This window comes from Danio aesculapii, chromosome 10, assembly GCF_903798145.1.
Source record: "Danio aesculapii chromosome 10, fDanAes4.1, whole genome shotgun sequence".
NCBI lineage: Eukaryota > Metazoa > Chordata > Actinopteri > Cypriniformes > Danionidae > Danio > Danio aesculapii.
Genome location: NC_079444.1, coordinates 23047742 through 23065532, shown reverse-complemented (window position 1 = coordinate 23065532; position 17791 = coordinate 23047742). Strand labels below are relative to the sequence as shown.

Sequence of the window (17791 nt, the reverse complement as noted above, 5' to 3'; positions counted from 1 at the left end):
GCTCTTCATCTCCCAACATGTGAAATCGGACACCTACTTTCTCAACCCTTCCCAAACAGTCTTATCTGCACTTCCAGCTGTCACTATAACAGTACACAAAACATTCACGCGCAAATCCAAACTTGACCAGCAGCGACGGACTCTTCAAGTTCAGAACATATCGATGTAGATTAATAAGAAGAAAGTAAAACTAGCCGTAAACTTGCGGTTTAAGAAAACATACACGAGAAGAAACACTGACGGAGGGCGGGAGGAAAGGGAAAGCCAAAGGGGTGTTTCCTCTCCAGCAGAGGAAGGACCGAAGTTGAGAAATAAGTCAGTAAACTATACGCGAAATGTGTACAAGCGTTAAACTTTATGTGACAGTCGCGATGTCGACGTCAGTTTTCCGATAAAAGGTGAGTGAATTAATGTCATCTTCGTGGTAAGAAAACAAGAACCGCAGTGGCTTAACCGCGATACAATGTTGCACACTTGTGATATAAAGTGTATGATTTATGGGATAAAAACAGCTTTGCGGTTTGTTTGTACTTAAAGATGCGCGTGTTAGTCATCGTGCGTCACGAAGCAAACAGAAAAGCTCCTTCACTGTAGTGTGACTGGACAACGTGAGTGCGTTTGAGTTGTTTGCTCTGAAAACAGGAATTTTAATGTAGCATGGGTTTCTTGTAAAGGTCTGGTGAGAAATTTAATGCCCCGGTGTCTAATTTGGAGGGTCATTTAATTTAATTATGTCCCTCATGAATGGGTAAACAATGACATGAAGTAGCTATTCAAAGCTGATAACAAACTGTGCTCTTACTATCTATTGTATGTAGCTACATATAATTTTATGCAAAAATGATTAAATAAAGACTAAATTCAGATGACAAAACCTCTAAATGCCATCTAAAATGTCCTCCTAAAAGGAACATTTTTCGAGCCTCCTATGAGCAATTCCATGCAAATGTCAATCTTGCCATGAAAAATTTTTCTTTTTACCAAAATATGGAAACCGCTTCTAAGTTTTTTGTGTGTAAGGAAGTATTTTACAATACTTTAGAAATACTCAAACAATTATATTTACTTTACCAAAGTCTCACAAGTGGCAATTTCACATCTTTCACATAACGGAGAGATGTCACATCCATTACAACACTTTTTCCTCATAAATGCAAAAATATAAAATAAAATAAAATCAATAATTTTTGTTCTAGTGAGCCAACTCTTCTCCTTTTGATAATCATTATTTCTTTTGGGTTGTGGAGTTTAATTTACAGAATTTCTACAAAGTATGTTGAATTTTGCACTGTAAACCCAACAGTCAACTTTATCAAATAAAATGAGTGTAGTTAACTTGAAATGTACTGAAAGTTAACTCTACTTATTTGCAAAGAGTTTTGAACTCAGTGTTGAAGGTTTATTAAATACCTCATTACTTAAATGGAGTAAGCTCACTGTATGGTGAACTTACTCCATTTAAGTAATGAAGTATTTAATTAACTCATTACCTTCAACACTGAGTTCAAAACTCTTTACAAATGAGTTTGAGGAAACCGATTGCTACAAATTATTTTTTAACTCAAATGGTTTGAGTTGCCTTAACTTATTGGGTTTTACAGTACTCAGTTGGTTTGAGTTCTCTTTATTTGTTGGGTTTTACTGTGCTCACATTTCTTTGTTTACTCAAATGGATTAAGTTCACAGTACTCATTAGGACTAGTTTTTGAACTAAAATGGTTTGTTGCCATCGGTTTCCTCAAACGGTTTGAGTTACCTTAACTTTTTGGGTTTTACAGTGTGCAAACTCACATACTTTTTTGGTCACATCCAAAACGCTTGTTTATTTTCCTCATTTAAAGTACAAAACATGTATACAGATTGATATTTTCCTTTAATTCTGTGGTCAGTTTTTCTGGAAAATATAAACAGATGTTTCACTATAATGTTGTTAACATGTACTTAATATGTGAATTTATTTTTTTTAAGTTTTAACTGCAAATGTCACATCCATAACGCTGGAATTGCTCCTATATTAATGTTTAGTTATTTCAGTTTAAAGCCAAGGAAAAGTACTTATTCGTCACAATAAAAGTAAAATTACTGAGTCCACAGACAGGAGTTGAAGAAAAATGCTAATTTTAGAAGAAAATATTAAATGGCATTTGGAAGTTTTTGCATCTAAAACTCTTCAAATGAAGCCTACATTTATTTTTGGTTTCATTATGAAGGTTATGGCCTGTGTCCATGCAGCCATATTTCCAAATTCCCCATGCTGTGTTACAAAATATGCTCATTTTGATTGCTAAATATGCTATAAAACTGTCAATCCGGCTAACTCGTACTACTGTTCACAAGTTTGGTGTCTTTAAGATCACCTTTTACAGAAATTATACTTTTGTTTAGCAATAATGTATCAAATCTGGCATTTGTAATGTTAAAATTCTGTTTCAAATATATGCTGTTCTTTTAATCTCCATCAAAAGATCCCAAAATAAAAAAATGAGCTTCAAATCAGCATAAGCAAATCCATGCAAATGTCAACAATGCCATGAAAACTAAAGTTTTTTTTACTAAAGTATCCCTTTCTAAGGTTTTTTTGTAGGTTTGTGTTTTTAAAAGTACTCAAAAATGTTTCTGTCAATGTTCTCAAACAATTATATTTGATTTACCAAAGTCCCACAAGTGGCAATTTTACACCAGTCACAACCATAACGAAGCTTATTCCTTATGAATACAAAAATGTCAAATAAAATGAAATCAATCATTTTTGTTCTATAGTGAGCCAACTCTTCTCCTTTAGATGATCATTATTTCTTTTGGGTTGTGAAGTTTAATTCACAGAATTTCTACAAAGTATGTTGAATACTGCAAACTTGCAAGACTGCAAGACTTTTTTGGTCACATCCATAACACATGTTTAGATTCCTCATTTAAATTATAAAAACTGTTAAGAGATTTATATTTTTCTGATCCCTTGACTCTGTGATTAGTAGTTTTGAAAAATATAAACAGATGTTTCAATATAATGTTAACATATACTCTCTATGTAAATTCATGTTTTGAGATTTTACTGCAAACGTCACATCCATAACGCTGGAATTGCTCGCATATTAAAAAGTATTTTTTTTAAATAATGGCACAGAAGACTGAATCCTTCTGGAAAATCAGCTTCATCATCTCAATTAAATACATTTTTAAATATCAATTATATCATATTTTGTAGTTATTTCACAATATAACAGTTAGCATCATGTTTTTGGTCAAATAAATGTAACACTTTTTAAAGATCTGTCAAAATTGCGCAGTGTGTACTTTAATATAATTACAGAAGTTTCAATATTATTGTGACAATTTGAAAGGTAGAGTCTGTAACATTTTAATATTTCTTTTGAATTACCAAAGCAAACTTATGATAAATTATCTGAAAGTTGTACTTTTAGGGAAAAAAATTGTGGAAATGGATGTTTTATTTCTTCCATTTTGCTATACTAATAGCAGTTTTATATTAATTTAACAAAAAAAATGCACATATTTCATTACACATCAAGGAAAATATGAAAACATGAATACAGTTGAAGTCAGAATAATTAAACCCCCTGAATTATTAGCCCCCCTGTTTATTTAAGTGACATTTAAAGCCTTAACTAGGTTAATTAGGTTAACTAGGCAGGTTTGCGTAATTAGGCAAGTTATTACATTTACATTTACTCATTTAGCAGACGCTTTTATCCAAAGCGACTTACAAATGAGGACAAGGAAGCAATTTACACAACTATAAGAGCAGCAGTGAACAAGTGCTATAGACAAGTTTCAGGTGTGTAGAGTCTAAGGAGCAAAGCATTAGTAAATTTTTTATTTTTTTTGAGAGAGAGAGAGAGAGAGAGAGTACAGTTAGTGGTATAGCCAGAGAGACAGTTAAGATTAGGGAGGAAAGTGGAGACTAAACAGTTGAGTTTTTAGTCGTTTCTTGAAGACAGCAAGTGACTCTGCCGTTCTGATGTAGTTAGGGAGTTCATTCCACCAACTGGGCAGATTGAATGTGAGAGTTCGGGAAAGTGATTTCTTCCCTCTTATGGATAGAACAATGAGGCGACGTTCATTCACAGAATGCAAGTTTCTGGAGGGCACATACAACTGCAGAAGTGAGAGCAGATACGAAGGAGCAAAGCCAGAGGTCGCTTTGTAAGCAAACATCAGAGCTTTGAATTTGATGCGGGCAGCAACTGGCAGCCAGTGCAAACGGGTGAGTAGCGGAGTGACATGTGCTCTTTTGGGTTCATCAAAGACCACTCGTGCTGCTGCGTTCTGAAGCAGCTGAAGAGGTTTGATAGATTTAGCTGGAAGCCCGGCTAGTAGAGAGTTGCATTAGTCCAGTTTGGAGAGCACAAGAGCTTGAACAATGAGTTGAGCTGTATGTTCAGATAGGAAGGGTCGGACCTTTCTGATGTTATAGAGTGCGAATCTGCAAGATCGAGCAGTTCTAGAAATGTGGTCAGAGAAGTTTAGTTGGTCATCAATCGTTACTCCAAGGCTTTTTACCATTTTGGATGCAGTAATGGTTGCCCCATCCATCTGGATTGATTATAATGAATATAATCTGGATTATATAATGATGGTTTGTTCTGTAGACTATCGAAAAAAATTGCTTAAAGGGGCTAATAATTTTGACCTTACAATAGTTTAAAAAAATTAAAAACTGCTGTTATTCTAGCCAAAATAAAACAAATAAGACTTTCTCCAGAATGAAAAATATTATCAGACATACTGTGAAAATTTCCTTTCTCTGTTAATCATCATTTGGAAAATATTTTAAAAAGAAAAAAAATTCAAAGCGTGTTTAATAATTCTGATTTCAACTGTATGTTAAATATACTCACGAAGAAGAAAAAATGTTTATGCATAAAGATACACAAACTGCATGTAAAATGTAAATGTAAGGAATATTTGGACTAATGTTTATCATTTAGTGACTTTAAATGCATGTGTAATTCATCTGCTTTTAGCCTGCCTGTGCTTGACCAGCATTACTCTCCACCGGATGGAGGAGAATCCAGACAGCGACAGGCGTTATTCGAGGACCACCGATGACCCCTCACCCTCTGACCAGGGGACCAGACAGCAGAGTGAAGAACAGTCTCCTCTGGGTGACCACGACCTTCCCATCATGCAGTGGGAAGAGTTGAGTTTGCGGATTGCAGAGCTGGAGAGGCAGGAAGAGGAAAGAAGGAAAAAAGCAGAGGTAATATCATACACACACTGTATAAATCTTCTCCCACACTTTGTGATTAACGAATGCTTTATTTCAGGATTCACATTGCTTCATAGGATCTTGATCTCTGTCAACATTTGATGTCGAAAAAATTAACAGTAATTATTTTGACATTTTGTTAGTTTCTAATGATATATTGACTGGGTTTGTTGTGTAAATGTCAGTACAACAATTTGGCAATCTGCTGGCAGTATTCTTATTTATTTATTGCTATATATTATTACTTATACAGTATAGTTTTACTCTACTACAAATGTCAAATTTTCATCATCAAGGTCCCATGATGCAAATTGAAACTGTAAATAAATGGAAGGCATGTGTGAATAAAGAGCAATGAACAACTGTTCAGTATCAGTTTATTACCGTAGACATATAGACATTATATACACAACATATTATACTCTAATAGCCAAAAAAAAAAGAATAATTAAGGGTTATTAAAGGTTTTTTATTCTCTTCAAGACATAATCAGAAAACTATTTTATATAGGATGCCTTACAATATTATATGTTTGCATATACATTAGATTAGTCAGTACTGCAGCCAAATCTGGAGCTAATCTGACAAAATAATTTACGATAAGAATTAGTAGCGCAACCCTATGTGTTAGGGAAAAATATTAAATGAAACGTTTAAAACAGGAAAAATTTAAAGAAACAAAACCAAATATATATAAAATTTTGTTGATATTTTGTTGTTTGTCTTTTTTTTTTTTTCAATATTTCACATGAATGTCATTGTATTCTCTTTCCATTTCTAAAGATGTTTGGTGACTAAAATATTATTTTAATAAATACATCTGTTTAATAAATCTGTTTTGTTCAAATGCTTTAAAATACTACCTATAGTCACTGAGAAATAGATAAAAATATTGTATATATTAGATCTATGTATATTAAAATGTAATCAATTCCTCTTTTGGCAAAACAAATAGAATGTATAAATTAATACATTGATTTTAAAATTATATAAAAATTATACAATTATATAAAAAAGTAATTACAAGTATCTACTTTAAGCCAAAATTATTATTCAGTATAACAGATGTAAAATGTGAACACTTATTCTCACCTTATTATTAAAATCTATTAAAGACTATGAGACTGTACAAATTGTTATTATATTATCAGTTATTAAAACTTAAAGGGCACCTATTTTACCTCTTTTACAAGATGTAAGATAAGCCTTTGGTGTCTCCAGAATGTGTCCGTAAAGTTTCAGCTCAAAATACCCATCAGATTATTTATTATAGCCTCCAGAATCTGCCAATTTTGGTGTCTGAGGGCTATGTAGCTGTTTTTGTAGCCTGCGCCTTTAAATCCAAATGAGCTACTTCTCCCCACCCACCATTCCCACGTGCGTGTCTGCTTCACATGCGTTACGTCATATAAACAGCAGTCAGTGACTAAGGCAGAAATGGATGAAGCTGAAATACAGCTCATTAATCAAAAATACCAAGTAAGTTTATTTGATGTGTTTGAGGTGGAGTTTATTCAAGCCTTTCTGAGTCACACACAAATGCTGTTTGCAATACACACACACACACATTTACTCACACCATGCGGCCATGGTGATTATAGCAGTTAAGAATTAGATAGCGATTTTGCTGTGTTTATTACAAATATACAAATATGTTTTAAAAACATTTTAAACTTATAAAACTTATAAAAGTCAAAGATAATTGTAACATATGTTTTAATACATTTTCTTTGCAAAAACTGTTCTGTGGACGTGTGTACATGTTATTATGGAGACATGGCACCTGTCCATCAATTCGGTGGGCAGTGAAAACCCCACTCCTACGGTACATCACATTGTGGTGGGCCTCAAAATCACTGGGATTTGGATCCTATTTTAACATCAAGAAATGTATTTATATAAAGAGACTCGTTGTGTTTATATGACTCCAATATGACTATGGACACACTATACCAACACACAGTTCTGTCCAAACTCTTTCCAAAAGTTGATTTTGCCTCATAGGTGCCCTTTAACATACTTAAAAATAAACAATGCTAAGATTTTTGGGCCTTTTTTGATCATGTAAATCAGGGTAAAATGTATATTACACATTATTTCAGAAACAAAAAAATCTGTTTTCAAAAACATTTCAAACAGTAAAGTCCTCATTGTGTTTCAGAGTCTGGGTCTATCAGAGCGAGACCGAATACTTGGATGCTGGACCGAATCAAAACACCATTCAGTCCACCGGGAGCCATGGGCAGATGAGAACGACTACAGTCCCTGTCGCATTCCTGTCATAACCTCACGGTATTCCTCATGTTCACATTCATAAAGGCATGAGGAACGTCATTAGGCACGTCATTTAAGATGCTTCTTTTTCAAATATGTACCCTGTGCTTACATCCGGCAGGTTTAACAGCCCTAAAAATCTTCAGCTCTGTTTCATCAACAACAGCGAAAGCGAGGAGGACGAAGACGAAGGTGCATCAAGCAAAGAGGTGGATAGAAGTTTACCAGTTTTTCAAAAATACGTTTAAGTTGTTATGATTGATGATGTTTTTTGTCCTCAGAGCTCATGTGAAGCAGAGGTACGTGGGAGTTATTCTGCAGGGCTAAAACAGGAAGTGAAAATAGCACTCAGGGCTCTCAGAGACGAGCTTTTGGCCGAACAGAAAGAGAAAGAGGTGAGATGTTTCAAAGACACAGTTCATCCAACAGCCTCATGTGACTGTCTTTCTCCCGAGAAACACAAAAGACGATGTTTTAAAGAATGTGCTGGGTGGTTTTTACATGCAGTTACATAAATGTGGAGCTTGTAATGGGGACGGAAGCTTTCAAGTTTCAGAATGGATTCAGGAGCTCCTTAAGAGTATCATTCGGGGTATTTACTATTGTGTTCCGCAGTATAAAGTTACTCAGGATCACATGAGGTGAGCAAATAATGACAGAAAACAGCCTCGCTTCCGGAAGCATTTTTCTACCGTGATTTTCTCCACAAAGATGTTTGGAGTTGAAGCAGACCAATAGGCTCTGGGATGATTCACATCACAATCTTTCCCCACACACTCTCCCTCTCTCTCACACACTATGTAGGCCTACTTGTTTTTTATATCCAGGTGGGGACTTAAACCTGAATGCACACAGACTCACGGGAACCAAAATTGAGGTCCCAATGGGCAAACATGCTTAAAATCACACAGAATTAAGTATTTTGAAAATGTAAAAGGAGTGGGGTGGGGGGATAGAATGTACGGTTTGTATAGTGGAAACATCATTATGTCTGTGGGTCCCTACTGGGATATAGGAACAAGTACATACACACATGTTTGTTTTTCTGAATTGTGGGGACATTCCATAGGTTTCCATTGTTTTTATACTGTTCAAACTGTATTTTCTTTCATCCTATAACCCAACTTTATCCCTAAACCCAACCCTTACAGGAAATTGTGTGCATAAAATATCTGTGTGGTTTATAAGCCTTTTGAAAATGGGGATATGGTGCAATATCACCATATCTCCTTGTCCTTGTAATAACTATGTCATACTAATGTTATTATATAAAATTGTGTCCTTCTGATTTGTCACAAAAAAGGCCCACATCATGTACACACTCACTCATACGGCCACTTTATTATGTGTGTGCTCCTGCCTTCATTCCTAATGGCATAGATTCAACAAAGGGCTGGAAGGATACATAAACATATTTTGGTCCATAATGAAAATACAGCATCATACAACTGACGCAGATTTGTCAACTGCACATCCATAATTCAAATCTCCGGTTTCAGCACATCCCACATATTGGATTGAGATCTGCTGACTGAAGTCATCTGGGTTTAGTGAACTCACTGTCATGTTCAAGAAACCAGTTGAAGATGATTTGAGCTTTGCGACATGATGGCACGTTATTCAGCTGGAAGTAGCCATCACAGGGTTTTCAGCCATAGAACTGCAGCTCAGTGATATTTTCTATATCAATCTTATTTAAACCCTAATAATGATTGCGTGTGAAAATCCCAGTGGTTCAGCAGTTTCTGAAATACTCAGATCAGCCAGTTCTGAAGTGCAAAACATGAATCGTGTGGACCAATTCACTATACATAATGACAAACAAGAGATGTGTTTTTTAAATAAACTAAGAGATGATGTACTTCTAAGTAGATATTCTCACAGAACAGAATCAGCAGCTGTTGTATAATGCTGAAGGGCTTTATTCTACAAAATAAATAACTGCCTACATATACATTATCCTGTTTATGCATTTAAGTATTGTTTTTAGTTTGAATCAGTATTTTTATTATGGTATTGTAACATCTGACTATGGGACCACCAATGAAAACTAGTCTTTGGACTAATTAGTGTACATTTACGTTGTTGGGGATTGATTAATGTACACTGTCCCTTGTTGTGAAATAAATAAACAAACAAACAAATCAGACACAAACTAATTAACCGTAAAGCTTTCAGTAACAAAAACAGCTAAATGCAGCCTACACTAACCTACTGATTATTCAGTGGCAATATGGCGCCAAACCCTCAAGAACAGCAGCTTTTTGAATTTTCTGTAAAAACCAAACCAGAAATTGAGGATGTGTGACGTCATTAGCATGATGACACAAGATACAGTCTGTGTTTCTAGCTAAAATGACTTATTTCTCTGAATTTGAACACTCCTCAAATCATTCAGCCGATTCTAATGTTATCACTCGATTGAATGGGCATTATCAGTGGTTATCAGTTGATAGATATGGGCCAGTAGTTGCCTTCTGTTATCATCCATCCACATGGTTAATTAGCTATAGATCACATACGGCTGCGGCTGGAAGTTAATGAGAATTACAAGAGAACGAAAATACAAGATATTTAAATTATTTATTCAATTTCTCATTAATTGTAATATTAATAATAATAATAATAATTAATTATTCCTTTATGAATTAGGAGGCCATGATGGACCAATGGGCAAATTTGGCCAGGATGCTGGGGTTAAACCCCTACTCTTTTTCGAAGGACATTCTGGGATTTTTAATGACCACAGAGAGTCAGGACCTCCGTTTAACGTCTCATCCGAAAGACGACACTCACTGAGCAGTATAAAGTCCCCTTCACTATACTGAGGCGTTAAGACCCACACAGACCGCAGGTTAAGCATCCCCTGCTAGCCTCACCAACACCACTTCCGGCAGCAACTTAGCTTTCCCATGTGGTCTCTGATCCAGATACTGACCCAGCCCTGCTTAGCTTCAGTGGGCGACCATGTTAGAGTTGCAGAGAGCTAGCTGCCGGCAGAACTAAACCGAACCATCGCAGTAATGTAAAAACAGATCTGGATCTTCTCTATTAGTATAGATGATTAGCAATGTGGATGGATGATACCAGCCTTCTGAGCCTACTAGTAGGCACAGAAGGCCCCTACTGGCCTATATCTATCAGCTGATAACCACTGATAACGCTCATTCAATCGAGTGATAACATATTGTGCCTTTAAACGCACTAAACTCCTGTCACATGATGGCTTAACAGATATTTGCTAACACACAGTTGAACAGGTGAACCTAAATATAGCCAGTGTTAATACAGAATTATCATAAATCAGATTCTCTATAGAAATAACTCAGCAGTATTTTTTACTTTTGGGATCTTATTGTTGTGCGCCAACTTTCGATGTGATTTGCTTTATGTGTGACTGGTCATTTCTCTGGTATTTAATTTCAGCAAGCCCCCCACAGTAACATGAACATTCGGAGAAAGATCCTGAGCCTGAGTGATCTGCAGACGTGCTCTTTACTGCAGCTGAATGCACTCAGAGCTTCACTCAATGAGGACATTCAAGGTATCATTTCCCATAATGAAACAGTGTGTAGTTATTGAACAAGATGTTCAATCAATAATGCCTCGGCTCGCACAAATGTGTTGTCATTTTGTTTTCACCTGGTGCATTATTTTGATTCATGCTTTCAGATTTGAGCTCGGAACTGGTGAAGCATCTGGTAATACGGGACCACCTTCGGACCAAGCAAGACGCTTTGCTCCTGGATGTACAGGATATGACGTCATTGTGAATGATTTTTTGTTTGCGATGCTGCGTGACAGCAGTTCAACGTTGGCACTTTCTGAAAGCGGTAATTTACTGTTACTCATCCTGTGGACTAACAAAGGCCAGAATATCCTGTTTGTTCTTGAAGAAACGTAGCCCTCAGAAACTTTGATAAAATGTGAGTCACATTGATAAAAGTCACAAGTTTTATTGTGGAAAAAAACAAGTGCCTTAATAACGAATCCTAATGGCTCTGATTCATGTCTCAGCACTTGGTTTAATTTAGCTTCCATAAATTAGTGAATATATGTATAATAAGCTGCTGTCAAAGCCATATGTGATCAATAACTGGGATGTATTAACCATCAGTTTCTCTGAAGCATTCCAATACTGAAATACAGTATATATATATATAATCGTCATGACAATATAAACTGAATGAAGCTGTCTGTCATATGAATGTGCCTTACAACTTTCCTGTGTATCGAACTTATACATGAGAATGAAATATATCTGAATTCTTAATATTCACTATAATTTAATAAAATCATTTATTTTATATTTTATACACGTTGTCAGACTTTTTTCTCCTTTATAATAGTGTGAAATTTGTTTAAAAATACATTTGAACAAGTCACAAATGAATTATAGATACTGCCCAATAATGTGGTGCAGAACACATTCATTTAACAAACATAAAATTGGCCATTTTATACAATTTTATAGTTATATAGTAATTTTATAGATAAATAGATATATTTATTGTGTTTTTTGCAACCAAGAGCTATGTTTCCATCCAAAAACGCGAATTAACTTCATGCGCCAAACTGGATTATTGCGTAAAAGACGTGCGAATAAAGTAGCGTTTCCATCCAATGAGTCAAAGCGAACAAAATCATCACTTCTTGAGTATCTGGCGCCAAATATCAACAGTAAAAACAGAATTTGCTGTGGTAGTAGAAGCTGCGTGAATCTTTTCTTTTTTAAATGACTTTCGTCCCAGAAGGCAATCCTGTGAACGCATGGTGGCGTGAGACGCGGAGCACAGACGCTCTTAACAATTCTGGAGGTCATTAATAATATAATAACACTAATACTGAAATGGGTAAGGCATTTTAGAATGACCAAAACAACATTTCAGATGTTTTACAATGTTGTCGGCCTGCTGATTTATCCATTCGCACACATTTTGATCATCACATGATCTCTCTTATAACAAATTCACATTAATTTTTTAAAATGGTTATATCGGTAAAAAGTGTTTCCCCTGTAGTTTATGCGCATCTTTTCTTATTGAATAAAATGTTTATCCTACTCAGTTATGCGTACATTTTTTTATGCGCATTTTCAAAATTTTTGTGCATCTTGGCATTTCCATCAACCAAAATGCGCATGAAAATGGGTGGATGGAAATGTAGCTAATGTAATGTGTATTTATATAGCGCATTTATCGTGTATGGCCATCCGTGGTGGAAAGAGTACAGAAAATTCACTCAAGTTAAAGTACCATTACTTGCCTAAAAATGTAATGCACATAGAGTAAAAGTATCTGTTGTAAATATTACTCAAAGTATGAGTAAAAAGACCTTTCAAAAGTACTCAAGAGTAATGAGTAGTGAGTACTACGCTGTTAAAAGCAGATGCGTTTACATGTAATTTGTGCATGTGTGTGTAAATGTAACATTCTGTAGTGCATTTAGTTATTGCCCAGCAGGCACACAACATCATAAGACGTTAATACTAGGTTAGATTTTGGTCGTGACGTCAGGCGACCAAAATTCAATGTCTTGCCAGCGCCAAAGGACAACGTTATTTTGACGTTCAATAATGACATCAATAGTTGTTAGAATGTGACCAAAATCCATCGTCAAGGCAACATCTTAAACCAACATCATATTGATGTCAAATACTGACATTTATTCGTCAGGTATGGCAAATAGAATCTAACGCCTGATAGACGTCATAGTGGTAACGTCCACACAACATCAAGCTGACGTTAATATTTGGTTGATTTTAGGTTGGATGTTGGACATGTTGGCCTGATATTGAGTTCTGACGTCAACCCGATTTCTTTATTTCCAAACAAAATGCAACATCCCCACAAAGCTGGATTACAACATCAATCTGACACCATGTTGACATCTTGTGCCTGCTGGGTGTTTAAGGCCATTTTGGTGATCATAGAGTAAACATCCGTCATTTCTCATCAGTGACATGCATCTAAACAGTCTCTGGGTCAATGAGTGTAAAGATTTTGGACATCGTTCTGGACACTTTTAACACTTCCAAACAGTTTGCTGTAATTATAAATCACCATGTCTTGAGGTAGTTCATTATGATGCGATTTACCTTCTATGTGCAATTTGATTGGACAGGAATCACAGGACTGATTTTTCTAATACCCACAAGAAAAAAATAAAGTAATGACTGCAGGTTGAAGGAAAGTAGTGGAGTAAAAATACCGATACTGCACATAAAATGTACTCAATGGAAAGTAAAAGTACACATTTTTAAAACTACTTAGTAAATTACAACTCCTGAGAAAAACTACTCAATTACAGCCATTTGAGTATTTGTAATTAGTTACTTTACATCACTGATGGCCATACACCCAAAGCACAATCATGAGGAGGCTCTCTCCGCAGCACCACCAATGTGCAGCATCCACTTGGATGATGCGACAGCAGCCACAGTACAACGGTGCCAGTGCGCTCACCACACACCAGCTATTGGTGGAATGGAATTGCCATAGTATTTTTAATGACCTCAATTTAACATCACATCTGAAAAACGACGCCCACTGATAGTATAGTGTCCCCTTCACTTAACTGGGGTATTAGGACTCAAACATACTGCAGGTTGAGCGCCCCCTTCTGGTCTCACTAACACCACTTCCAACAGCAACCTAGTTTTCATTAGCTTTTCATCTGGTCTCTCATCCAGGTATTAACCAGGCTCAGCCCTGCTTTGCTTCAGTGAGTAACCGGTCCTGGGTTGCAGGGTGATATGGCTAGTAATTTAATTTAATAGGACATTTGAATATATGCGCACATTTATATAAACTTTGCAGAATGTGTATTTTTTCCCCACATGGTTAGTGTTGTATTATTTGTGACTTTAAACATGTTAATGATGTTAATCATGTGAATAAATGGCTATAATGCTGATTAAAAAAAGCATGTTTTTGCAGAAACTGAGCTTAAAGTACTCAACCGTGGCTTGGCTGAGTGGATGGTGAGAGAGCAAGAGAGAGAGAAAGCAGAGACGAGAGAGAGAGAGAGAGAGAGAGAGAGAGAGAGAGAGAGAGAGAGGGAGGAAAGAAGCACACAGAATTACTGATTGAGAAGTGATTATTAAAATCTGCAGCTCTGGATAGTAAATTGGGAAAGTAATTTGTAAACAGAGACCGTAGTTGCAATGCAGGAAAAGCTGAAGTTTTTCTCCTGACCTTTTATCAAATCCGAGAAGAAATGAATGCATTTTGACTTCCCTTTGGAGTTTGCGTTTTTCTTGACCTTTAAGCAGGTAAGCTATTTCATATAGATCTATTTTCAGCAGTCTGCAGAGCAAATTTTGCTTTACTACTAAAGGAAAGAAGATTGCCTTAAATGAACAAAGATGACCTATTCCTTTCATTCTCTTAAATGCATTTTTAAATCATTTCCCCTTTATCTAGTTTAACATTTAATAATGGAATGATGGTATTTATGATCGCTATGCACAGTTTTGTGCTAAACTGTATGCTGGATTGGGTTTCCGCTCAGCATTTCTTGTCTGAATGAACGGGTATTAATTATTTACTGGAACATACCTGCCAGGACACATGATATTGTAATACCAAAGCTGCTTCTGGTACACAGTAATATTCATTAAGAAATAATCTCAAGTATGTAGCGAACTAAAACAAGAGACCTTGTCATTAGATTTACATTATGTAGGTCCTCTGCATGTAGATGAATGTAACGGTCATGTCTAGACATAAATTAGGCATCTTAACACACACGCTTACCAGTTTTCATTGCAAGCGGGGTCAGCTAGGTCAGGAAGTGACTCATGTTGACACCTCTTAATCTGTACAAAGAAAAAAAAAAGGGTCACATTTTATATTAAGCAGCCTTAACTACTTTGCACTTGAGCATTTATTACAATACTTCTGTACATATATGATTATGTGCTGTAATTACATTTAAAGTAAACTTTTATAGCTAAATTTACCTATTTCCAGAACACAAAGTCTTATCATAATAGCCAAACTTCTCAAACCCTAACATTGAGCTTGAACATTTGTACATTTCAACATACTGTACTGTAAACCCTACCCTTACTCTTAAACTTAACCAAGTTTCAAACAAACTTATGTTCCCTTACTTACCGTATGCTATACCTAAAAGGAAGATTTATAGTTACACACTTATCTTTATTCCAAAACAACAACTAACCTCTTACTTTACATCCCAAACCCTACCATTTCTCATACTTAACCCAAACCCTAAATCTTACACCAAACTAAACCCCAAGTAAACATTTATATGCTGAAAACCTAAACCCTACTTTTAATCCTTACCTCAAACCTAAAGATTACTAGCAGCGAATGTGAAACCTTTCCAGAATAACTAGCATCTACTACGCAGTAAACCCATAGTCTTGTAGTATTTATTGTTAGTACATTGCAGTTATAAAGTGCAACTCATCCAAAACATTGGACTGCAAAATGGGGGATGGAAAGATGAATGAAGGGTTTGTGGAATTCTTTGTTACTGATTGATGGGTTAATAGAGCAGAAGAAGCTGATTCGGCACTATTTACAAATAAAGTTGAGTCACTGGTCAACCTTCAGTTTGCTTGTGAAATGAACTAAAGAGCGGACAGCGAAAACACTGAATGCTCAGTTTTACGGTAACTCTGATCTGTTTTCTCCATCTTGGAGTCATGTCCTTACAGGATATCCTGAAGAATGGATCACTTCGAGATTCTAGATTGAGTTGAAGGGGTGTTAGGAAGAAGTGATGTGGCTCTGTGGACACAAGGTCAAGGATAGATTACCATGAAGACCACGGCTTCGATCTTCAACGCATCGGTGAATGTTCAAAACCACAGCTCTCTGCATAGCTGCAGCATCGACGAGTCCTACAAGTATGTCATCTTACCGTTGTGCTACTCTTTAACCTTCTTGCTCAGCCTTGTCCTGAACTCCACCGTCCTTCTCCGCTCCTACCGATGCAAGAGTAGCCGACAGTGGAACACTTCGCTCATCTACATGGTCAATCTAGCCTCTACGGATTTAATGTACAGCTTCTCGCTGCCGTTCCTCGTGGCTAGCTACTTAATGCGTGACCATTGGGTTTTCGGGGACTTCATGTGCAGGCTAGTGCGTTTCTTGTTTTACTTCAACCTGTACTGCAGCATCTTCTTCCTCACTTGCATATCCGTCCATCGCTACATGGGCATCTGCCATCCAATCAGAACCATCGCTCTGGAAAGCAAGCGGGCGGTTAGAGCCATCTGCGCAACCGTTTGGGTCATCGTGTTCATCCTTACCTGCCCCATTGTCCGGTTTGCCAAAACAGGGGAGGTTTTGAGGAAAACAGGAGGCGGGATGAATGAAGGAGTTGATTCTTGGTTGGAAGGAAGCGGCGATGGTGGGAAAGTTGAGACGTATAAGAATTGCTGGGATGATGCAATAGACAGTGAGTTTTCCGAATACGTGCCTTATGGAATTATCCTACACATTTTGGGTTTCTTTTTCCCATTCATCGTCATTGCGTGGTGTTACTCGCAAGTTGTGCGGACCATCTTCGAGACGATTCATTCCCAGCCACAGGTTCAGGAGGAAGGAGGAATGTGTGGAGCGGTGGAAGGAGCGAAGAATAGGACGTCTGTGTCCATTTCTGGTTCCCAACATGCGCCGTACTTTAACATGCGACGCAAGTCGATCAAAACCATCATCACCATCACTTTGCTCTTCGCGCTTTGCTTCCTGCCCTTCCACATCACACGCACTCTCTTCCTGGTCCTCAAGGAAACAAAGGCCGTCAAGTGCCAAACCATGCGGATGGTTTCCATTTTTTACAAGATCACTCGGCCGCTGGCTTCCTGCAACTCGTGGCTCAATGCACTCCTTTATTTCTTAACAGGAGACAATAGCTTAGCCTGCTGCAGACGGGCCAGCGGCGGTCACAACACCCACCTTCTGTGGCCTTTGCAGATTCTCAAAAAACAGAAAGAGGTTGAGGATCAAGAGCAAGGCAACTCACATAAAGCAGATGAAGGTCAGGACAGTGACTCCAAATCTTCAGGAATAACATAGAATGCAGACTCTACTTTAAATGGTCCATGTTATTTATTATTCACTGATACTACTGAGCACATAACCTTGAGTATGTTTTATTCTAGTATGTGATGAGCAGTTTTATCCACCCACCTCTCTTCAAAAGAAAATCTGTGTGTGTTTGTTTGTTTCTTGTGGGTATTTTGCAAGTAAAAAATAGCACTTCTTAAGAAAAAAATAAGTTATTAAAGTTTTGAAATTATCGCCATAA

The 17791-nt window shown here is 36.7% G+C and overlaps 2 protein-coding genes across 2 annotated transcripts; both read left to right on the top strand.

Moving 5' to 3' along the window:
• The first annotated feature begins 73 nt into the window (after positions 1 to 73).
• Positions 74 to 11818, top strand: im:7136398 (schwannomin-interacting protein 1). Its single transcript, XM_056466301.1, has 7 exons — positions 74 to 398; positions 4986 to 5221; positions 7392 to 7522; positions 7626 to 7713; positions 7786 to 7899; positions 10931 to 11048; positions 11177 to 11818. Exons 2-7 carry the CDS (start codon positions 5021 to 5023, stop codon positions 11275 to 11277), a joined length of 753 nt encoding a protein of 250 aa, XP_056322276.1. The 5' UTR covers positions 74 to 398; positions 4986 to 5020; the 3' UTR covers positions 11278 to 11818.
• A 4478-nt stretch (positions 11819 to 16296) lies between these two features.
• On the top strand, positions 16297 to 17559 carry LOC130236540 (P2Y purinoceptor 3). Its single transcript, XM_056467263.1, has one exon. It carries the CDS (start codon positions 16297 to 16299, stop codon positions 17557 to 17559), a length of 1263 nt encoding a protein of 420 aa, XP_056323238.1.
• Positions 17560 to 17791: the final 232 nt, after the last annotated feature.